This window comes from Condylura cristata, unplaced genomic scaffold (assembly GCF_000260355.1).
Source record: "Condylura cristata isolate star-nosed mole 26May11 unplaced genomic scaffold, ConCri1.0 scaffold00021, whole genome shotgun sequence".
NCBI classification, from domain to species: domain Eukaryota; kingdom Metazoa; phylum Chordata; class Mammalia; order Eulipotyphla; family Talpidae; genus Condylura; species Condylura cristata.
The window spans coordinates 29,380,150-29,400,394 of record NW_004567122.1 but is presented as its reverse complement, the minus strand read 5'-3'; the positions used below and the strand labels follow the sequence as shown (position 1 = coordinate 29,400,394).

The 20,245-nt window shown below is 58.5% G+C and overlaps 1 protein-coding gene across 3 annotated transcripts in view; it reads right to left on the bottom strand.

The window, feature by feature from the left end:
- Window positions 1-871: 871 nt before the first annotated feature.
- Window positions 872-20,245, bottom strand: part of CXXC5 (CXXC finger protein 5) — a 32,134-nt gene continuing 12,760 nt past the window's right edge. For 2 of the 3 annotated variants that reach the window (XM_004686793.2, XM_004686794.2), the window contains exons 2-3: window positions 3,343-4,403; window positions 872-1,909 (exon numbers count right to left, since the gene is read on the bottom strand). In XM_004686793.2, the coding sequence (XP_004686850.1) occupies window positions 1,865-1,909; window positions 3,343-4,245 (948 nt within the window). In that variant the 5' untranslated portion in view covers window positions 4,246-4,403 and the 3' untranslated portion in view covers window positions 872-1,864. Of the gene's footprint in view, window positions 1,910-3,321; window positions 4,404-20,245 lie in introns of all 3 variants that reach the window. The other variant, XM_012728026.1, reaches the window with a different exon arrangement.

Sequence of the window (20,245 nt, the reverse complement as noted above, 5' to 3'; positions counted from 1 at the left end):
CACCCACTCAGCTTCAGAAGCAGCTCCCTTCCCTTGTCCTGAAAGCCCTCATCCACCTGGTCAGGCTCCAACACCGTCACAAAGTCCTTCCTCAAACTGGCCTCCATCTTGACCAGGCTCAAGGCAGCTGGGTGAGAACGCTGCCCTGAGGCAGGTGACGGGCCCATCCAGGCCGGCCTCTGACTTGCAGGGGGTGTGCAGCTGCCTGCCACCTCTGCCTGTACGGGTTGCCTTGGCCAAGACCATGTGGCCAGGTGATTGCCCCAAGCTTCTGGTGTCTGAGGTCCCATACCACCTGTACCAAACTTACTTTCTGGGGGTGGGGGAGTCACTCAGAAGGACATCCCCAAGCCCTGGGTCTGGCACCCTTCATGCCTGAAGAAGGGTGTGGGGGGAGGGGGGGTGTTTCTGTGTGTGTATGCTGGGCACAGTCTGATCTCCATGGACCTGAGTTTAAACTGCTGCCTGAGGAATCACCTCAGTGGTTGGGGGAAACACTAGTTCCCTGTCATGCAGGAAGAACCAGACCAAGCAGCTCAGGCCCACCCCCACTATGGAGGGCCTGGTCAGGCCTTGAAGACTTTAGGTGATGAGGAGGCCCTAGGTCAAGTTGGTCCCCAGAGGCCCAGGTATGAGGTGGGGGCAGAGTCAGGCAGGTGAGCTGCTCCAGTACCGGCTACTTGCAGATTGTTTCCACCCTGTCGGCCAGACTGGGTGCTTCTTGCTGCTCTGGCCCCCTTCTGAATCCGAAGACCTCACTTCCCAAAAAATCCCCACTCTGAATACAAAGCTTCTTCCCACACACAGTGGTCCCACGTAACCCCTGCCCAGCAACAGCCCCCAAACCCACAGAGCGAGAAGCCAGCAGTGCTTCGTGACACAAACATGCATTCGTTTTATTCACAAAACAGCCTGGTTTCCTAAAACAATACAAACAGCATGTTCATCAGCAGGAAGCTGGCCATAGGCAGGGGAGCCCAGGCCACAGGGGGGCCCCCGGGCACCCACCCCCGCTGGCAGGGGGCCACGCCAAGAAGCCCTTTCTTCTGTTGCCATCGGCAAGACCAGAAAGAAGGGACTCATTTTCTCTAAGGGAAGCAGCCAGAATAGGGAATATCAAGACACGGCTTCCCCAGATCTCAATGGATAAACGGACAGACCTTCCATTTTGGTAAAATCATCACTGGTGGGGTGGGGGGTCCCATTCCGGGGATGGTGGGTGCAGCATGACTGGCCTGGGCCCGGGCTGGTGGCTGCTCCCGCCCCTCTCCGAGCCCCTCCTTCGGCTCGGCACACACGTGGGTGGATACAGAGGGGCTTCCACACGGCGCCATCAACATTCTCTTTACAAACGTGAGTGGATTCTCCAGGCAAACTATGCACTATTTCATGGTCGGAAAGAATCAAAGGAAGTTTAAATGAGGGTGGAGTTAAACTGTGCTAAATTACAGTAGTGCTTATTAGTAACTAGATTTCAAAAGGTTACAGAAAATTTACATTCTCTACACAAAAACTGCATCTCCTGCACAGACAACATCGACATCGACACAGGAAGGAAACTGATTGTCCATTCTTTGCCCAGGAAGTCTCGGTACTTTATAGATTCGTCTTTACCTCTTATATGTTGTTGTTCTTCCGAAAAAGCAGTTAAATTTTTTTTTTCCTTTTCCTTTTTATACTAGGGACGTGGAGATGTTAAAACGACAACAAAAAATATATATATAAAAACAGGAATGAAATCTGTGAGAGAATATTTTTGGTTCTAAAGACGGGTGCATCCGTTTGTCTTCGCCCGAATCCCTTGCCGGAGACCACGCGAGCAGTGACATTGCACGGAGAGGGCAGCTTTGGGTTCCCGCCGCCGTCACTGAAACCACCGGAAGGCGGCTCCCGTCGGAAGCATCACCTTCTGGCGGGGGCGGGAGACAAAAACAAGGAGAGAGTTCAGTCAGGGTCCGGCCGGGCCTGGTGCAAAGACGTCCCCTGCGGATGGCCTCATGGCGGAGGGATGGGCATTGGAGGAAAAGCAGCCACCCCATGGAGTTCCTGCCATCCTGGCCAGGCCAGAGAAGGAGCCTTGGCCTGCTGGGCCGCTGGCAAGCCCGGAGCACCCTGAGGTCTCCTGAGTCACTGCGCTCAGGACCCTCCTTCCGGACAGGAAGACCCCATATCCCCCTGATCCAAAGGCCACAGGCGCCGGGCAGCTATGGTGCATCTGGGAGCTGTGCGCTGCTCTTCCAAATGAGCGTGCTAAGCGTGTGCACGGGGCTGCATGCGGATGTGTGTCCCCGGCTCTGCTACCGTGTGTCGTGTGTCGGAGCCCTGGCAGGCAGGAGGGCTACCTGCCGTGTGCACCCGGACGCTGCGTCTGCGCCTGCAGGCACGCAACAGCAGGGGGGCGGTAAGCGGGTGCGCACCTACAGGAGGTGTAGCCTCCAGGCAGGAGAGCAGATGAGTGGGGTTTGGGGCTGGGGCGGGGGTAGCCACAGCTGAGATGCCATTATTGTTTTCCAACCGTTCAGGACATTTGAATCCAGCCCACTCGTAGAGGGGTGGAGACAGGGCAGGGCGAGCAGGCTCAAAAGATGCTTTTGTGCCAAGGCCGAGCACCGAAGCTAGGCTAAAGCGGTTGGGAGCACAGGGACAGGCCCTGTCATGAGCGGGAAGAGAAATCAGCATGGGAACCCCTCTGCCTTCCTCAAGCTAGGCCCATGGTGGACAGGACTTAGCCCCACCCCAGGCTCAAGCCACCCCTTTAGCCCCAGGCCCATAGGACCCCCTGATCAGTAGCTGCAGACAGACTGATTTTGGGGCTCCGAGGCACCTCAAATCTATTATCTGGGTGCTGAGTCTATCCTTGGGTGGCCTCAGCTCTGCAGGAGCAAGAGCAGGGCTGAACCTACAAATCACAAGATCCAAGGGACACCCCAGATGGGGCAGGGGAGTCCCAGAATCTTCAGTCATGGACTGGAAGCTCAAGGACACGTGTAAAAGTGGGAAACTTCACATCTCTACAGGTGTCTTGATGCCTTAGCCTACAGGTGTCTTGATGCCTAGCCCAGAAGCAGGTTCTGAATCCTGGGGCCTGACATTCCCAGCCAGGCCCCTGCCTGCAGTCTTAGGCTCGATTTGCAAACTACGACCTAATGGGATCTCAGGATGTGACTCTGACTTTAGGGGCAGTGAACTGGTGTCTGGGAGCTGGGTCTAGAACCCCCGAGCCCAGGGGTGGCCGGGAATCCCCCAGACTCTTGGCCAGGTAGGAACAGGTGAGGGCGGGGGTGGGTTTGGACTGCCAGACAGACGCAAGAGCCCACACACCTCCCTCTAAGGCGCCGTTACCTCCAGAGCAGCGGAAGGCTTCTTTTTGAGTTCCTCACATTTTCTGAATTTGCAAATCTGATGACCAGTCTTTCGGTTCCTACAACTGCTGCACTGCTCACAGTTGATGCGCCTCCGGCAGGGCGCACACATGCCACAGCGTTTCCGCTTCTTCTTGCCCGAGCTGATGGCGGAGGCCAGCTCTCCCTGCATGGGGTACTCGGCCAGGCCGGCCATGTGCAGCGCGCTCTCGGCCAGGAACACTCCCGCCGGGGTCATGATGAAGAGGCCCGGGTTGATGGGGAAGGCGCCCAGGTAGGGGAAGTCGGACTGGCCGTTGAGGGCCTCGGCGCCCGCCACGGCCTCCATGTCGGGCAGGCCGGCGCCCGCCTCGCTCATGAGCGGCAGGTGCTCCTGCACCACGCGCTTCAGCATCTCCGTGGACTGCGCAAACTGCTGCAGCGTGAGCTGTCCCTCGGCGGCCAGCTCCGTGGCCCTCTCTGCCTTGCTCAGCAGGCTGGCCACAGCACCGCTTTTGTGCTTTGAGGTAGGGTTGCTCTTGTCCACTGCCATGGCTGCCGCCAGGTCGTGCCCGTTGGCCAACAGGGAGGCGGCCGCTGCGGCCGCAGCAGCCTTTTCGGCAGATTCCCCGCTCATCATGCTGCCCCCGCTGCTCCCGAAGGACGAGTAGTGGGAGAGAGGCCGGGAGCGGCGCAGGCTCTTGTTGAGGGGTTCGCTGATGATGCCGCTCTTGTTCCGACGCTCGGGGGGTGGCGCGTCGTCCGCCGCCGAGGCTGGTGCCGCCGTGGGCACGGCCGCGCTCTTGTCTGCCACTCCCACCTTTGGGCCGCCGCCACCGCTGCCATTGGTGTTGCTACTGCTACTGCCGCCGGTGTCCTGGGGGCCACTGCCGAGGCTCGACATGGTGGGGCCGAGGCCCAGAGCCCGCTTCTGGGGGAGCCTGCCAACCGTGGGGGGTCCTCAGACGAGCACTGGGCCCCACTGCCTGCAACAGACGGCTGGTGGGCCCGACTGCTCAGGGCAGGCACATGGTCGGGGGTCCACGTGGAAGTGTCTTCACTCTGTCAGAACAAGGGCACACGGGGTCAGAGCCACATTCGAGGTCTCGGCCGCCGCCACCCCACCCCCCACCCCGCACCCCGCAGTACACCTGCAGCCATCACCAGGACGACCAGGTGCTTATTCAGTCAGGCCCACCTGGTGTGGTGTCTGATGTTTTGTACCATCTTAGTGAAGACATGAAACAGGGGCCAGTCAAGCCCTAGTGTAAGATGAGGATGACAAGGTGCAGGAGTTGACCGGCCCATGGGGCCGCTTCCACCCCGGGGCCTGGAGGAGGCTCACCCGGATTCCTCGGCCAAGATTTGTCCTGTCGGGGTCTGGGGACACCTGACGGAGGCAGGCGGGCCTTCCTGGGGGTGTGAGCGCCAGCCTAGAGAGCTGGGCTGTGACACGAAGGGCCCACGGCTGGTGCCGTCCAGGACTGAGCGAAGAGGTGGGCCCTCCTGAGAATGGAGCCTTTTCCCTGTCTGAGGCGCCCTTTCCTAAGACAGAGCGTGCTCTGCTCAAGCCCCAAGACAAAGACACAAGAGCAGCCAGGCTCCTTGGCCAGGAGCTCTGCAAGGAACGAGTCCAGATGGAGTGGAGTGGCAGTTTCCTCATCAGCCCTGGCTCTCAAGCGTCGCTTCTCTGTCTGCCTGCCGTGGCCCAGCAACCCCCAAGAGAGGGCCCAGCCCGAGCAGCTGGCGCGCAAGGCGGAGGCGCACATCTGGCCGGGCCTGTCCCGCCCTGGGCCTGGGGGCGGCACACACAGCATCTCTGTCCCCAGGCAACCCCACCACCCCCCAGCCACAGCACTCGGTCCCAGAGATCATCAAGCCCAACTGCGCGTTCACAGAAGGTGACATCGAGGGGTCCGTGTCCCAGGACTACTGTGGGGAGGTGATGAGGCGTGAGTGCAGGAAAGGGAAACTCTGTCTTCGGGGTGGGGTGAGTGGCAGACACCCCTAGCATCGGCATCATCGGTGGGCACTGGCCCCACCTAGGCTCGTTTCACTGGCAAGAAGTGACAGGCGAGCCAGCGGATGCCACTAGGTATTTGGGATGGTAGGTCAGAGGAAGAGGGAAGGGGGTCATGTACGCCCAGGACAGCTGTGCTGCACGTATCACCTCCTAAGGGCCAGGCTGGCCTTCGTTCCGGAGACAGACACGCCTCCAGGCATCAGTGACCCTGGCTAAGAGTTGGGGATGAGCGTAAGAGAGATCGGGGGTAGAGACCAACACCCTAAGTCAACTCACCCAAGTCCCTCACCAGCCAAGCTTAGCTACTCTGCCTGGGCCCACAGCCCCAGACTGGGGGTGAGGGGAGACAGAAGGCAGGCGCCCGAGGGCTGGTGAGTCGGGGAGGGCAGCAGTCCGCGCCCTAGCCCCCTCGTGCGTCCTCCGCCTCTGCGGCCTGCTGGCTGGTGGCAGAAATCGATAGCTGCATTAACGCAGCTCTTGCTCCACTCCCTCCTCCCTCCTCCCAGCTCCAGGATCCAGCTCTGTGTGCGGGGCGGGCAGGTCAATTAGAAGTCAGCTCCCTCCAGCGCAGCGAGGGCCAGCACTCTGGCTGGGCTCTGTGCTTTTGTCTCCATTCCGGGTCTCCGGCGGTGGGGACCAAGCCTCCTCCGTGTGCTGCTCCCTGAATCTCTCTGAGCTCCCAGTTCTGTCCTTCCACTGCGACTCCCCTCCCCCAGCCCCCCAGGTCCTGGGACATGCTGAGCTTGGGACCACAGGACGTGATATGTCACCGAACAGGTGCTGCAGGCACAGCGCTGTGGTTTGTCAGCCACAGCAACTAAAAGGTGGGGAGAACTGGTGTCTCTGTGCGCAAATCTCAAAGTGGGCAGATACCAACATCCAGTCCCCAAGCTTATTCCAAGTCTATCCCTGCACCTGGCTCATCCTCTCCTCCAGTCCCCGGGAAAAGCTGATGCCCGAGTCCCGCTGGGCCCCTGACCACGGGCCTGTTTGCTTTACTGATGGACGTAAGGACGGAGAGACGATCTTGTCCCAGGCCCAGCCTTCTACTAAAGGGCACACAGCAGCCCCTTCTCAGGCCAAGAAGGGCCTGGCAGTGCCCAGGCAGCAGGGGAGGAGCTGGGCTGCGTTGAAGCGGAGCGGGAATGAGCGGGAGGGAAAGCTGGCGGGCAGGCGGGCGGCGGCGGGCGCATCCATCATCGGCCCTGCCAGGAACGCATCCAGCCCCCAAAAAGAAATACTGCGCCTGAGGAGGGACAACAAAGGGCTCCGTTTCATCAGCAATGCGGAGCCAGCGCCCCGCCGCCCCGCCAGCCGCGGTCAGCCCACAAAGGACCCCTTTGTCCATGCAGGAGCCAGGCCGGCCAGGGAGCTGGGACCAGGGGCTGACGGGCGGGGACAGAGCCCAGAGGGTGGAGGATGGGGGGGGGGCTAGTCTTGGAGGGCTGGGGGGGTGTCACAGAGAACAGGGAAGCAGAACAGAGACAGGTGGTGGAGACAGGGGATCATGAGACAGCATTAAGGGGTAGGTCTGAGAAAAGGCCATTTGGAAAGGAAAGGGCAGAGGGTCAAGGTTAGAGGGGAGCAGAGACATGGCCATCGGCGTGAGAGAGACCTGGGCACTGAGCCCAGGTTAGAGACTTGAGGGTATGAGAGACATGGAAACAGAGCCCAGAGGAGGGCCCTAGACTCAGGGCCTGGGAGCAAGAGAAGGCTCCCCCAAAGGGAGGGGGGGGAGGCGGGACTGAGGTGTGGGAACAGATGTGACCCATCTTGTCCAGAGCCCCAGCACACATTGAGAGGACAGGAGAGCTGGGAGGGGGGTGATATGGGTTCATGACCTCAGGGACTAGTCCTGGGTGGGCTCAGGTTAGCCAAAGTTGGGGCCACTCTGCTGACAGTGAGGCAGCTCCTTCCTTGTCTCTAACCCCAGGTCCTGGCCAGCACTATAGGGCACAGGCCCCACCCTTCTCTAACCAATTCCCATCACCAGGTGAACTCACCAGGTGAACTCAGGCTACTTACCAACTAACTAACCCCACCAGTTATCACTGATTGTATACCTACAGTGTCCCAGGTACTGTATTCCTATGATTTCTAGATCTTCTCCCCTCTGTGACTGCTCCCTAGAAGCCAAGAGACTGGAACTGTGAACCAATTTCAGAGATAAGGAAACTGAAGCTTGCACAGGTTCAAGCTGTCAGGCCCAGGTCTAACAGCTGGTGTCCAGCAGGAGTAGAACTTGAACTCAGGACCCAAGTTTGGTCACCCTTCTCAGTGACATCTTTGTTCTACCTGGCAACTGACAGAGTAGCCCAGGGCAAGGTGATCCAGCCACACCTGAAGCTGCCCCCACACCCCAGGGTTGTTACCGTGCCGGTCACCTTTCCGTGGTTGGGGGGGCAAGCTGTCACAGACCCCAGGGGAGTGCCCCCACCTGGGGGGCTTGGAGATAGCCCAGGCGGGAAACAAGAATGCCAGTGCAGTGATGTCATAATGCCAGCTGGTAGTGAGGTCACGGGAGGTGGTGGTGGCACCCTCCCTTCACCCTCAGCCCCAAGGGCCCAGGATTCACACCCAGCAGGGCTCGGTTCTGAGTTCTTCAGGCAGGCAGCACCGCTGGGGGGCGCAGGGACGGGAGGGTGCAGGCGACAGGCACGCACAGGTGGCCCACTGGGAGACACCCCAGATGTTCCGATGCACACATCTCCCCATGCTTACCCGTGCCCTATGGTACTGGGGAGACAACGTGGGGTACAGAACATGCTACCCCAGGAGAATGTGGGAGCTCGGCTGAAACAATGTGAACTGGCAGAGGGAAGGGAACGCAGAGAGGCCTTCCCAGGGGACCAGCCTGCGAGTTAAGGATTAGGGGTTACCAAAGGGGACACAAGTCTGAAGGGGTTCCTAGGAAATGGGAAGTGGGTGCTAAGTGTGGCCATGAGGTTGACAGGATCCCAGCTGGGCTGGGCCTTGAGGTCCCGGATTTTATTTTTAAATCACTTTACTAAGGTAGTTTACATACTATAAAAAAGTCCACCCATTTGCGTGCATACAAATCAATGATTTTTAGTAAGCTTAGAGCCGTGTGATCATCACTACGGCAAGGGTAGAGTCTGAGAAAGGTGCCATCCCTTCCCCACAGCACCTGGCTGCCGCAGGAAGGCTTCCTGGAGGAGGCTGTATCTCCACGGGCCCTCAGGCGCCGGGCACGAGCCCTGAGATCCTGCCATGCCCTGGACAGGACAGCTCTGCGGACTTGCACAAGCCAGCGTGACACCTTCCTGCCCTTCCGCCCAACACCCCCTCATCCCCTCTACCCACTATGGTGGGCTGGGGCCTGGCCTCCAGGGGAGCTAAGATGGACAGACTGACTGACCTGAAGAGAACAGATTACAGGTTACTGAAGTGAGCTGAGCCATGAGGTGTGGGTGTGTGTTGGGGGGAGGCGGGGGGGGGGTTTCATCTCTAATTTCCATGATTCAACTTGGGACTTTCCAGAGGGGAAAAAACCCCACTCAGGCCCAAGGAAACACACAGGGGACACTGGACTCAGAGCAAGGCAGGGAGAAATGCAGTCTGGCCAGAGGGGCAGGGTGCAGAGCCAGCAACAGACGGACTCAGACAGGACACCTGGGTCACTGTTACATCCAGGGAGCCTGGGGACATGCCCGCGACACCACTAGGGTCTTTCCAAGATGAACAGCCGAGATGACTGCTCAGTACAGAATGGGGAGTGTGATCATACTTCCCTGATCCACACCCTCAACCCTCTCCCATTTCTCCCAGAGCACACACAACCCCTCTGCCCAAGGGCCAAAATGTGCAGCTGAGAAAACCTGAGGGGCTATTCTTTCTTGTGCAGCCCCCCAAAACAACAAGAGGAAGAGATCACCCCATTTCGTGGACAGGAATGTTGAGGTGCCAGGCTGGAAGTATATCTTTACCTAAGCACACCTAGGGAGTAAGATGGAGAGACTGGGACAACTCTGATAAAGACAAGGCCTTCCTCAGCACACACCTCTCAAGTCAGGTTCCTTCCTAGAGTCAAAGGATTGAAGACGCAGGGGTTAAAGAAGCTATCACCAGCCACTGCAGCTCTATACGAGTTTGATCCCTGGCCAGGGAGGTGACCCACATGGCACAGAATTCTCCTGACCTGCCTGCTGCTTCCCCTCAGCAGTGTATTTCAGTAGATCTGCCTGTTCTGCTCCCCATTGTCTCTGATGTATCTTCTCACCCCCCTGTACCCCTCTGGTCTTGTATGCGTAAATAAATATATCTTTGAAATAAAACTGTCAAAGGATTGGGAAAGCCCTTCCTCACTCTGTGACTTTGGAATATGGTTTCTGGCCAGTTTCCTCCTCTGTAGCAGGACCCTGATGGTAACAGCTAATGTGTGTGGAGACCACTGGACATGCTTCCTTCAGAGCAGGCACTCTGAGCAGCAGTTGTGATGTAGAGGACAACACTCTCCCCATTGGGGACCCCCTGGATCCCAGACTAGTTTTCCTAAGTGCTGATGTTACAGAGGAACCAGCCTGGGATCAGAGCCCAAGGAGACATGTGTAACACTGGGCCTCCCTCCCAGGGTGCCTCTCCGTGAGACAAGTTCAGAGATATTTGGGCCAAAGCATTGGGGAGGTCTGTCTTTGTGGGGCTCATTTCAGGGGATCAAGGCACGTCAAGAACACTGGCTGGGCATCAGAACACTGACGTTTAGGCTTGCAGTGACGCTGTCCCTTCCTGTTAGCTTTCACCAAATTCTCCCTCCACCCCACGCCCCCCACCCCAAGCCTCAAGTTTCCCATCTGTAAAGTGGAGAAAGGCCTCTTGCTCCTCACCCCAAACCTCAGGAGTCATGATCACAGAGAGGTTCCTGGGAAAAAGCTGGGGAGATGAGATTCAGATTCCAGATAGCAATCCTCTTCCACGCTTGAAATCCCAAGAGGGATGGTCCAACAGGGTCTGAATCAGCTGATAAAATTTGTAGTTAGGGGAACTGAGGTCTGGAGAGTTTTGCATAGGACTGGGCTCAGTCCAGATGAGGGCCTCCCTAGTGGCCTGGGAGTTAAGTCTCAGCACTATCACTGCTACAGCCTGAGTTCCTCCCCAGCCAGGGAGCTGACCCACAAGGCGCAGCAGACCTCTCCTTTTTTGCCCACTGCTCCCCTCAGCAGTGTATTTCATCAGATCTGCCTGTTCTGCTCCCCACTGTCACGGGTGAATCCTCTCACCCTCAGCACCTCTGGCCTACACCCCAATTCTTCTATGCAAAGAGACCCGGATAATGTGAGGCTTACTGGGGTGAGAAGAACGTAACCTTCCTGCCCTCTCTCTCTCCAGAGGACACAAGGCGTTAACAGTAAGTGAGCATTCCCTCCCGGCTAGGCATGATGCTCAGCACCTTATGTTTTCTCCCTGAGCTTTTTCTTTAATCAATATCATACCCACCTACAGGAGGCAACTGGGGCCCAGGAGGTAAAGTCACCTGCCAGTGCTCACAGATCACTATGGCAGAGCGAGATTTGAAGCCAGGTCTGCATGACTACAGGACCTCGCTTTCCAAAACAGGCACAAGGAAGGAGAGGTTTTGGCCAGGGGGTGGGATCCACTCTACTCTCAGCCCAGGGGAACCCCCCCAGTTTCCCACGGGCTGGGGGTGGTTCTTGGGCTTGGAGCAGCACACATCAGGACACTGTTGCAGAGAAGTCTGCGGCTATACCCTAAGGCCCAGGAAAAGAGAGGGGAAGGGGCTGCGGGTGGGCCGGACGGGCCAGGCTGGGCCAGAGCTCCGGGCATTCCGGCAGCCTCCGCAGGAAGCAGAATGGGACGGAAACCGGCTCCTGCCTCCTCCCCCAGAATCCTGTGGGCAGCCCAGCCGGGCCGCACAGAGGCCCTCTTTGTGCCTGCCCCAACCCGCCACCCGTGGCTGGCCCAGGGTTTTGAGTTTCCTGGGGGGTGGGGGCCTTGCCACTGCTAAACCTCCAGCTACCTCCCCCTCTCAGGGGCGGTCACAGTCGTCCACAGTGGGAGGAGGAAGTGAGTGGATGGCCGGGGCTATCCCAGAGACCCTGGGGGATCGGGTGTCTGCCTACAGCTCACCCACCCAACACCTACACACCCTAACCGGGGACTGGAGGTGCACAGAGGGACAGAGAGACGGCCCCCGAGAGGCTGACCCCTGGAATCTGCCCTCTCGGCCAGCAGCCACCAAGACTCGCCTGGAAACCCCCAAGCCCTTCCATCTCACTGCTTAGGCTGAGGCTGGTGGCCATAGAGAGGCTGGCCAGCAGGGTGGGGCAGTCCATCTGTCAGCTAGAGGTACAGAGGACACATCAAGGGGGGAACCTCAAGCTCACTTCTGCATTTTAGGGGACAAAAGCCCCCTGGGTGGTGTAAGTGGGTCCCAGGGGTGAGCCCTGGTTGGAGGGTGTATGGTGAGGAGCAAGACTGAGTGGGCATGGGGTGTGTGTCGGACACACCGCTGTACACTGCACGCATGAGCGTGTGTGTGTGGGTGGGGGGGTTCCCAAGTGTATGTGTGCGGTCTCAGGGGTCACCCGCTGCGGGCCTGAGTCCTGATGTGTAAGCGGAGGTGGGAGAGGGACCTTCCTGCACATACTAGTGGAGCATGTGTGTGCTGCGTGTGCCTGTATGTAAGCACAGTGGCTTCTGTGCTGCCTGGGTGCTTATGGGGTCTGCTGACCTGTGTGTGTCAACACAATTTTGTTGGGTGTCCATGTCCGAGTTGGGTCTGGGCCCTGGGATATGAATCTGAGGCCCAACTGGGATGGGGATGGTGCAGACAGGAACTGAGGCCAGGTGCTGGGGCCCCTATGGAAACAGGAAGCTGCCCACAGGTGCGCTTGGGCTGTGGTGGGGGCTGGGCTCCACCCCAGATCAGTTTGTCCCCCACGAGAAACCAACCCAGGGTTCTTCTGGCAGCGACTCTTCCCCCAGCCAGGGACACCTGTCTTGTGAGAGAAGCACCTGCCTCGTCTGCTGTTCATGGACCAACTCCGGGCAGTGTCTACCCGCCTGCCTGGCCTGAGTGTGGAAAAAACTGGAAAACAAAAGCCCCCAGACCGCAGGCCCTCCCTGCAGAGGCGTGGGGGAGGCAGGCAAGAGGCGGGAGGCTGAGGAGGGAGGGAGGGAGGTGTCGCCACAGCCCCGGAACACAAAAATAATGAGGCGAGAGCGGCCATGGGGCCCAGCCGGCTGGTTCCGGAGTGCTATCTGACCTTGACAGATGCCACAGCTGGGCGCCTGGAGAGGAGCCGCAGCCACAGTGCTGCAGAATCAGCCCCCCATCACCCCACCCCACCTCCCCCAGGCCAGGTCGATGGAGGTTCAGACAGGCCCCAGCCGCAGGCAGCCGCCCCACCGGGTGGGAGCAGGAGGACCTCGGCCTCAGTTTGGGAGTGGGGGTGGGAGGTGGCGGCGGCGAGGGCCGCAGGGTGTGCGTGCGTGGGAGGCAGCAAGGGCCTCCTGAGGGCGCCCTGGCCCTCAGGTGTGCCTGTGTGCAGAACATACAGAGCGTATTATTGTGCTCCTGCGGCTGGAAGGCCAAGTGTCGTCAGAGAAGGAAAGCAGAGTGTGAGTAGGGATGTGACCAGGACTGCACGCGTGTGTACACACAGGGGCCACTCAGGGCTGATAACCCTGAAGTAGGTGTGACCACATCGCTCAGGGGTGGGCACTGATGACTCCCCTGCCCCCTTCCAGAGCCACAGCAGCTGTCCTGGCAGGTGTAAGCCATGCTGAGGCCAGGGAGGGGTGTGCGTGTGTGTGGAGGACACAGAACTAACCCCCCAAGTTTTATTACCTGCAGATGGAGGAGAGGTGTCTTTCCAGCCTCCACTCCCACCCCCCAGGTCCCTCTCTCCCCCACACGGTGGCAGAGTCCCTGGACGTTAGTGATGGGCATGAGGACACCACTCTGGGGACACCAGCGAGGGGCTGGGGTGTGAGCTGCAGGAGAGGATGCTGGGCTGGAGGCGGATTAGCAATTCCGAGCACTGGCTGCATAATTAAAAAATCATTACGGCAGGCGGGCAGGCAGAGCCGAGTGTGAGCTCACGCTCAGAGCGGGCGGGGACACTGCCATGATGCTCCCCCTCCCACCGCTTCCCCGAGGAAAAATCCCACCTGCTAATATAATTATGGAAAAACACAAGCACAGAAATTCGGTTTCAGCAAACAACGTGCCTGAGTGCCCAGGGCCTGCCTGGCCCTCAGCACGGTAGGCAGGCTGGTCACTCGTGGCCAGGGGCTTGGCAGTGAGACAGACCCTGCTGGATCCACCCTGCTCCGGATCCTGAGCACCGCTCCCTCGGCAGCCCTGAAGAGAGGGTAGTGGGGGACACAGAAAGCCCAGTTCCACAGATCCCGCATCTAGGAGAAAACTGGCCATTCCTGCTGGTTCACACATGGGGAAACGGAGACTAAGGAATCTGCTTAAGTTCAGTGTGGCAAAGCCAAGCTGGATCCTCTGGGCTGGTGCAAAACTCAGAGAGCAACACCCTCTCTTCTCTTTACTCCCCAGCTTCTGTCTCTCCTCAGTCACCCCCAGCCTCGCCCCCCACTGGCAGGAATGAGCATCTCTCTCTCCCCCAGTCTGAATGGGACTGACAAGTCAACATGCCCCAGTGCGGCCCAGAGCCTACCCACACCCTACCCACACCGACACCCCACAGTGGGGCTGTGGGGAGCCCCCGTCTCCCCGTTCAGGGACAAGGCGTCCTGAGTTCTGGGCTCTTCTGGGTTAAGCCAGGCGAGCAGAGCTGGCTCCCGCCCCGAGAATCATGGCCAGCTCTGGGGCACAGGCCCCAGAATGGCAGGAACAGCCGCCATCACCTCAGGCCTGGAGCAGGCGGAGTGGGGAGGGGAGCTGGGCCTAATTAGTCGGCCTGGGACCCGGGCGGGCAGGCGCCGGGCAGCAGACGCAGCAGCCAGCCGCACAGGCACGTCCTGGCCGCCGGGAGGGGAGCTGAGAGGCCGAGGCACCCTGAGACGCGGTGGGACAGGGGGCCTGGGAAGGCCAGGCCAAGGAGATTCCGCACCGAGCAGGCCAGCCTCCCCTCATTTCTCGGTGCCACCAGGCGCAGCAATTAGAGGCTTTCAAAGTTTGTCCTTAATTGGTTTCATTTTTGCCTCATAAATGATTCATGGCCCTGGAGGTCTCGAGGCAGAGGGAGTGGCAGGGGAAATTTGGGAAGGCTTTGCCTGGAGCCAGGCCCCTACCTGAGGCTGGGGAAGGGGCCCAGCCTCAACCCAGTGGATGACAGAGGCTGGCAAAGCCTCAGGCAGGTGGGCCCCACCAGCAAAAAAACAAAAGCCCAGACCCTCTCCTTGGGGCACTAATTAGGAAAGGACAACTCTTCTGCAGACCATAGCCAGGCTCCCAGCCTCCCAGCTGCTGGGGCCCTGAGAACATGAATAATAATGCAATGATAACAGAGTGTCAACAGGAACAGTTAAGATGGGGATCACTTAAGTTCTTCCTAAATTCCAGGCATGAAGCTAAAAATACATAATTTCTTTTAAATCTACAAACTTCAAGTCCCCAACCCAGGTGCTATATAAGAGATACCAGTATTCCCATTTTACAGATGAAGAAGCAGAGGCTTGTAGAGATTAAGGACTGCCCTCTGACCCTCTGATGCTGGAACTCAGTCCCAAGGGGTCTCAAGGCTGGGCATTGGCAACATTGCCCATAACACAGTTCAGGAGCTGCAGGGGCTGCAGGTCCCAGGAAGTCTGGGAGGGTTCTGAGGCCAGCAGGAAGACACCAGGGGCCCTACATCTACCTGGCTAGGTCAGCGCTGAGACTCAAAGGCTGTGACATTGGTTGGGCAGTGTCCTCATTGAGCCTTAACTGGCCCGCTCAGAGCCTAACTCTGTTCAACATGGATATGAGGAAGTGACGTGGACTCCACCCCCAGGAAGCTCCTAGTCTGGGGGAGAGATGGACAGACAGACAAACAGGATTGTTTAACAGAATCTGCAGTAAGCATCAAGCACTCAGCCAGTAGGCTCACATACTGGGGGCACACCTGGGAGGCTTCCTGGAGAAGGTGGCAGAGGAAGCTTTTCCCCTCTGGCCCCATCCTCACTATACACAGGATGCTCAAGGAGTGTGTGTAACCCACTTTCAACTCAAGGTTAGGGGATGGGGCTTCAAGAAATCCAGAAGCACAGAACATATCAGAGATGTGGGGTGCAAAGTGCCCGCTCTGTCTATCCATGTCTGTCACTTTCCTGTGGTCAACCATGGACGCAAGATCAACACAAGTGCATGACCACCTGGACCCTGTGGACATCCTAGAGTTGAGGGAACCCACTAACCAAACCTGGGAGAGGATGCAGAATAGCCCTTAGAGGGTCCCAGTGCTCTAGGCCACAAGCTGTTGGGTCCTGGGTGCCTCACACATATCAGCTCCTCCTGAGTGTGTCCTCTAGTTCCTCTGGTCCAACCACATGCATCGGGTTTGCCTCCAAAAACCTACTGGCCTCCTCAGACCCTGGCACCTACAGTCCCATCAGCCCCTGCTCTCCACCCAGGCTGCTTCCACTGAGCAGTGAAATAGCTTAGAGCCAGACACCAAAGCAGTCATATGTCCCTGTACCTCACCACACCCCAAGTGGCATACCTTATCATCCCTGCTTCCCAGGGGAGGAAAACGAAGCTCAGAAGTTATAGGACCGGCCAAGAACCACTGGGGGAAACCCAGGCCCAAAGCTCTTGCAAGTCCATGCTCCTCACTTTCCTGCCTTCGGGGGAGGTCAGTGGCCCTGGCAGTCCCAGGCCTGGCCATGCTTACTTCAGTCCTGACCCTTCCTGTCTGGACTAGAGCTGTACTGAGCCTGCATTCCTCCAGACACTGGAGCTGGCCAGGCTGAGGTGGCCAGGGACCCTGTATGGAATCCCGACATACCCTAGGGTGCCCTTGGGCATGGGACCTCCCCCCTGGGTAATCCTGAGGGACTGGGTAGGGGTGGTGGGAGACACAATGGTGCTGGGGTAGAGGGGGTTGGCCATGTTCTCTGGACCTCTCCTTGGGCAACAGTCAATTTTATTCTATTATCACCATATGTAGGAGGCTGGCTGTGGCAAGAACCCGAAGTTTGATTTTTCTGTGCCCCTCTCCCACCTGAGGACACAGCTGGGCCGCCGGGGCCAGTCGGTGTACCCCTCGGCCTCAGCTGCCTCATGGCACTATAGGTCCACTCACGTCCCTCAAGCACCTCAAAGGAATCTTTGGGGACAGCTGAGGTTTCCTTGGAAGAATGGCACAAGGCATCCAGGGGTCTATACTGGCTGGTGGCGCTTGAGACACTGAGGTCCATGCACAGAAGCTTGAACTATCTTGTCTAAGTTCTCCTGGTCTTCATCTTCAGCAGGGCCTGTCCATAAACCCAGGCGCCCACCCTGGCTGCGGACACTGGTCTGCCTCCTGCTCCTCACTCCATCTGCCTGTCTCAGGCAGCCCGGCCGGGTCACTGGGGTCCCTCTCCCCAGTCTGCCCGGGGAAAGCTGGACGTCTGTTGGGTCAGCACTGACGTCAGCTGGCCCGACTGGGCGTGAAGCCTGCCACCTCCGGAACCGCCAATTAATTAACTTTTTCAAATTAATTTCCCAAGCAAAATCCCGTAATTACATCTGTCTCTGTCAGTCCGAGCTGGGCAGGCAAGACGACCCTACAATGGGAAGGAATGTGGGGTGAGGGGTGATCAGACCAACTCCAAGATCAGGTCAGAGAGGCACTGGGGGTTGGGTTTCGCCCTGGCAGGGCCACTGCTCCTTAAGGGAGCAGCAGGGTGGCAGAGGGCCGGTCCCCCCCCCCCCCCCCCGCCAGGAGGTGGGGGGCTCAGAGAGCCCCAGACCTACCCAGGTCTTCGTGCTGTCCCATCCCCCACCCTGTGCCCCCAAACCACAGCAGGTCTAGCAGGGCCCAGTAGCAGCACAGGCACTGTGAGGCTGAGAAGGCCACGGCTGCGGCGTTCTAATTTCCCAAAGGGGCTGAGATTAATTAGCTCACACACAGGCGCAGAGAGGGAGAGGAGAGTGGGAGCAGGGGGCAAGCGTCAAGCGAGGAGCTGGCTGGCACTCCCCCTTGTCTGCCTGCCCGCCAGCAGGCAGGCAGGCAGGCGGCCTTGACAGCCTGGGTGCTCTGAAGGTCAGTGGCCAAGCTGGCTGAGCCAGCAGACTGGCACCATCTCCTTCCCAGCATCCATGAGACCAAGGCTGGGGGGGACAGCGACCAGACAGCCGAGGGCCTGGGGGTTCCACCGTCACCACCATCGATCAAGTCTGTCAGGTGCTGTCCACACCATCTCGCCTTATCCTCACAGCAGCCCAAAGGAGTCCACATGTCCCTCCCATTTCACAGATCCGGACACTCAGGTTCAGAGCGGAGTGGGGCAGTGACTGGCCAGTCAGCCAAGCTGTGGGGGGTGGAGGTGAGACTAAATTCAGACTCGAGTCTGCCCGCTCCACCCCAGCCCTACTGCCCGGCCCCTGTGGCCAGCACCCCGGGAGTCCTTGGCTCGGGGATGTTCCTGTGTCTGTCTCGCTGTGACTTAGGCCTGCCTGACACAACATGCAGGGCACACTCAATCTTCACAGAAACTGAGGCCAGGAAGAGGCCGCACCACGCCATATAGTCTAGAGACTCTGTTCCTCCTTTTGAGGCCAGGATCAACTCCCAGCAAAATAAACCTGGTCCATCAGCCTTTGTGGGCCCTGACCCAGGGCCACACTGTGCTAGGCTCTCTCTGGCTAAGCAGCACTCTGAGGGGGGTGGGAGGTCACTGTGGCTGCCCCAACTCACTATCTCCCGCTCAAGGACACTTTGTCAACTACTCCCTGTAGGGCTCCCCAGAGGGGAAGGAGTAGGTGGGGGTTGGGAGGTTGTGACCCTGACCAGGTCCCTAGGCAGCTCTCCCAAGACTAGCAATGAACTTGCCCAGAACTTATCTACAAGGACACCCCCAACCCTAAGGGGCACCAACAGCCTCTCTGGCCTCCAATCCACTTGCTCTACAGAAGCCAAAGCCAACAGGCAGGGCTCAGCCCCTCTAGGCCAAGTGGGGTGAGCAACCCCAGTGTCCTAAAGTCAATGGTGGGGCATCCCTCGATGGCACTAGAACACAGGGCTGGGAGCAGGTGGGGGAAGGACAGGCCCAACTACGAACAATTCTCCTGGTGTGTGGTTAAGGGGAAATGGGTGGGATCCCCTCTTCTTCTTACCCTTCACGCCCCGCCCCACCCCCACTACCCTCCAGCTTCCCCCACCAGTTCAGATCAGGAAAAGGCCCAAGTGGGCTCTGGAGTAGGTTCTCCTCCCAGCCTGCAGACGCTGGCCTAGGTGACCTTAGAACACGCTGTTGGAGCTCACCAAGTCCATCCCCTGGTCTGCGAGACACACAGGGTGACAGTCCCATCAAGGTCCCAGAGAGGACACATACGAAGTTCGTCCAGGGCCAGCATGCAGTGGGAGCTCGGCAGATGATAGCTGTGTTGTTAACTTTTTACTGTTGTCACCAGCCAGCATAAGAGTGTCAAGTATTGGGTGACCTAGATTGTGGCCCCAGTTCGGCCAGTCTGCCTTTGAGCCTGAGCCAATTCCTCATGCCTCAGTTTCCCCAGCCCCACAGAGGGAACATCCCCCTTACCCACCTGCCCTCTTACCTGCAGGAACATGGGGAGGCGAGCATGTTAGGGGGGTCTGCAGGCTACAAGGATCGTAGCTGTCCAGGCTTGCACTTCCTTTTCTGGCCATAGGAAAAACCCACCCACCCACACTCCCTGGCTCCCCAGTCCTGCCTGCTCTGTCAGCCTTTCTTATATCTCCCCACTCCTGACAGGCCGGCCTTCCACAGGCCCTCATCACCTCTTGGAAGACTTTATTTGCCACTTCAAAGTCCTGCTTGATCCTAACATTTGGTCTTGGGATGGGTGGGTGGTGGGGCAGAGCAAGCCTTGGGACCATGGCGCCGTTTCCTCCCAAACTGGGAAGTCCTCGGGATTATCCACCTAAGGACCCCAGGTCAAACTATTCCCACCCCTCCCCCTCCCTGTGGCCACAGCTCAGCCTCTTCATTCCCACACCTCAGTGTGCCCATCCGAGAACAGCCCTAGAGAAGGCTAAATAAATCCAAGACATTCTAATTACGGAGTCCTTGTTGTGGGGTACCACCCCCAGAAAAATGCCAGCTTTGGCAGAGCAGACAGGTGGGGGGGGGCAGGACCGCACTCACCTGGAGATCCAGGTATGACAAGGTGAGAGCCACACCCCATCACCTACTTCAGGTCCTGCAGCTTTGAGACAGAGATAAGGTTCATACCCATTTTATAGGTAGGAAAGGTGAGGTCAGAGAAGTTGGCAGACTGGCATGATTACACAGCAGACAGTAGCCAGGCCAGGTTTGAAGTTCAGTCCTGTCCAACTCCAGAGTCAAGACTGGGACACTCCCAGTCCTCCTGACTGGTCACTGCTGCTCGTTTTTCTCAGATGCCAGCCCCCCCCCTGCCCCCATGGCCCAGGCCTTTAGGGGAGAGACTGGAGTGTCCATGAGGTGGGGGCCTGCCTTGCTCAAGATCTCATAGCCACCTGGCCCCTGATCCCTGCTGGTTTGTCTCAAGCCTGTGGGCCCAGAAAGATCTGCAGTCTGGATGTTAGGTGACTATATCTAAATCCTTCTTGACTTTGATGAAGCCATTCAATTGGACTCAATTCTGTCGTCTGAAAAATAGTATTTTTCAGTGTCGGAAAAATGGGTGTGCCCCGAGTTCTGCTGGCCTAGGGAAGGCTCCATGCCCGGCAGCACCAACAGAGCTCAGAGGGTCCCCGAGTGTATCCCTCCAGCCCAGGAG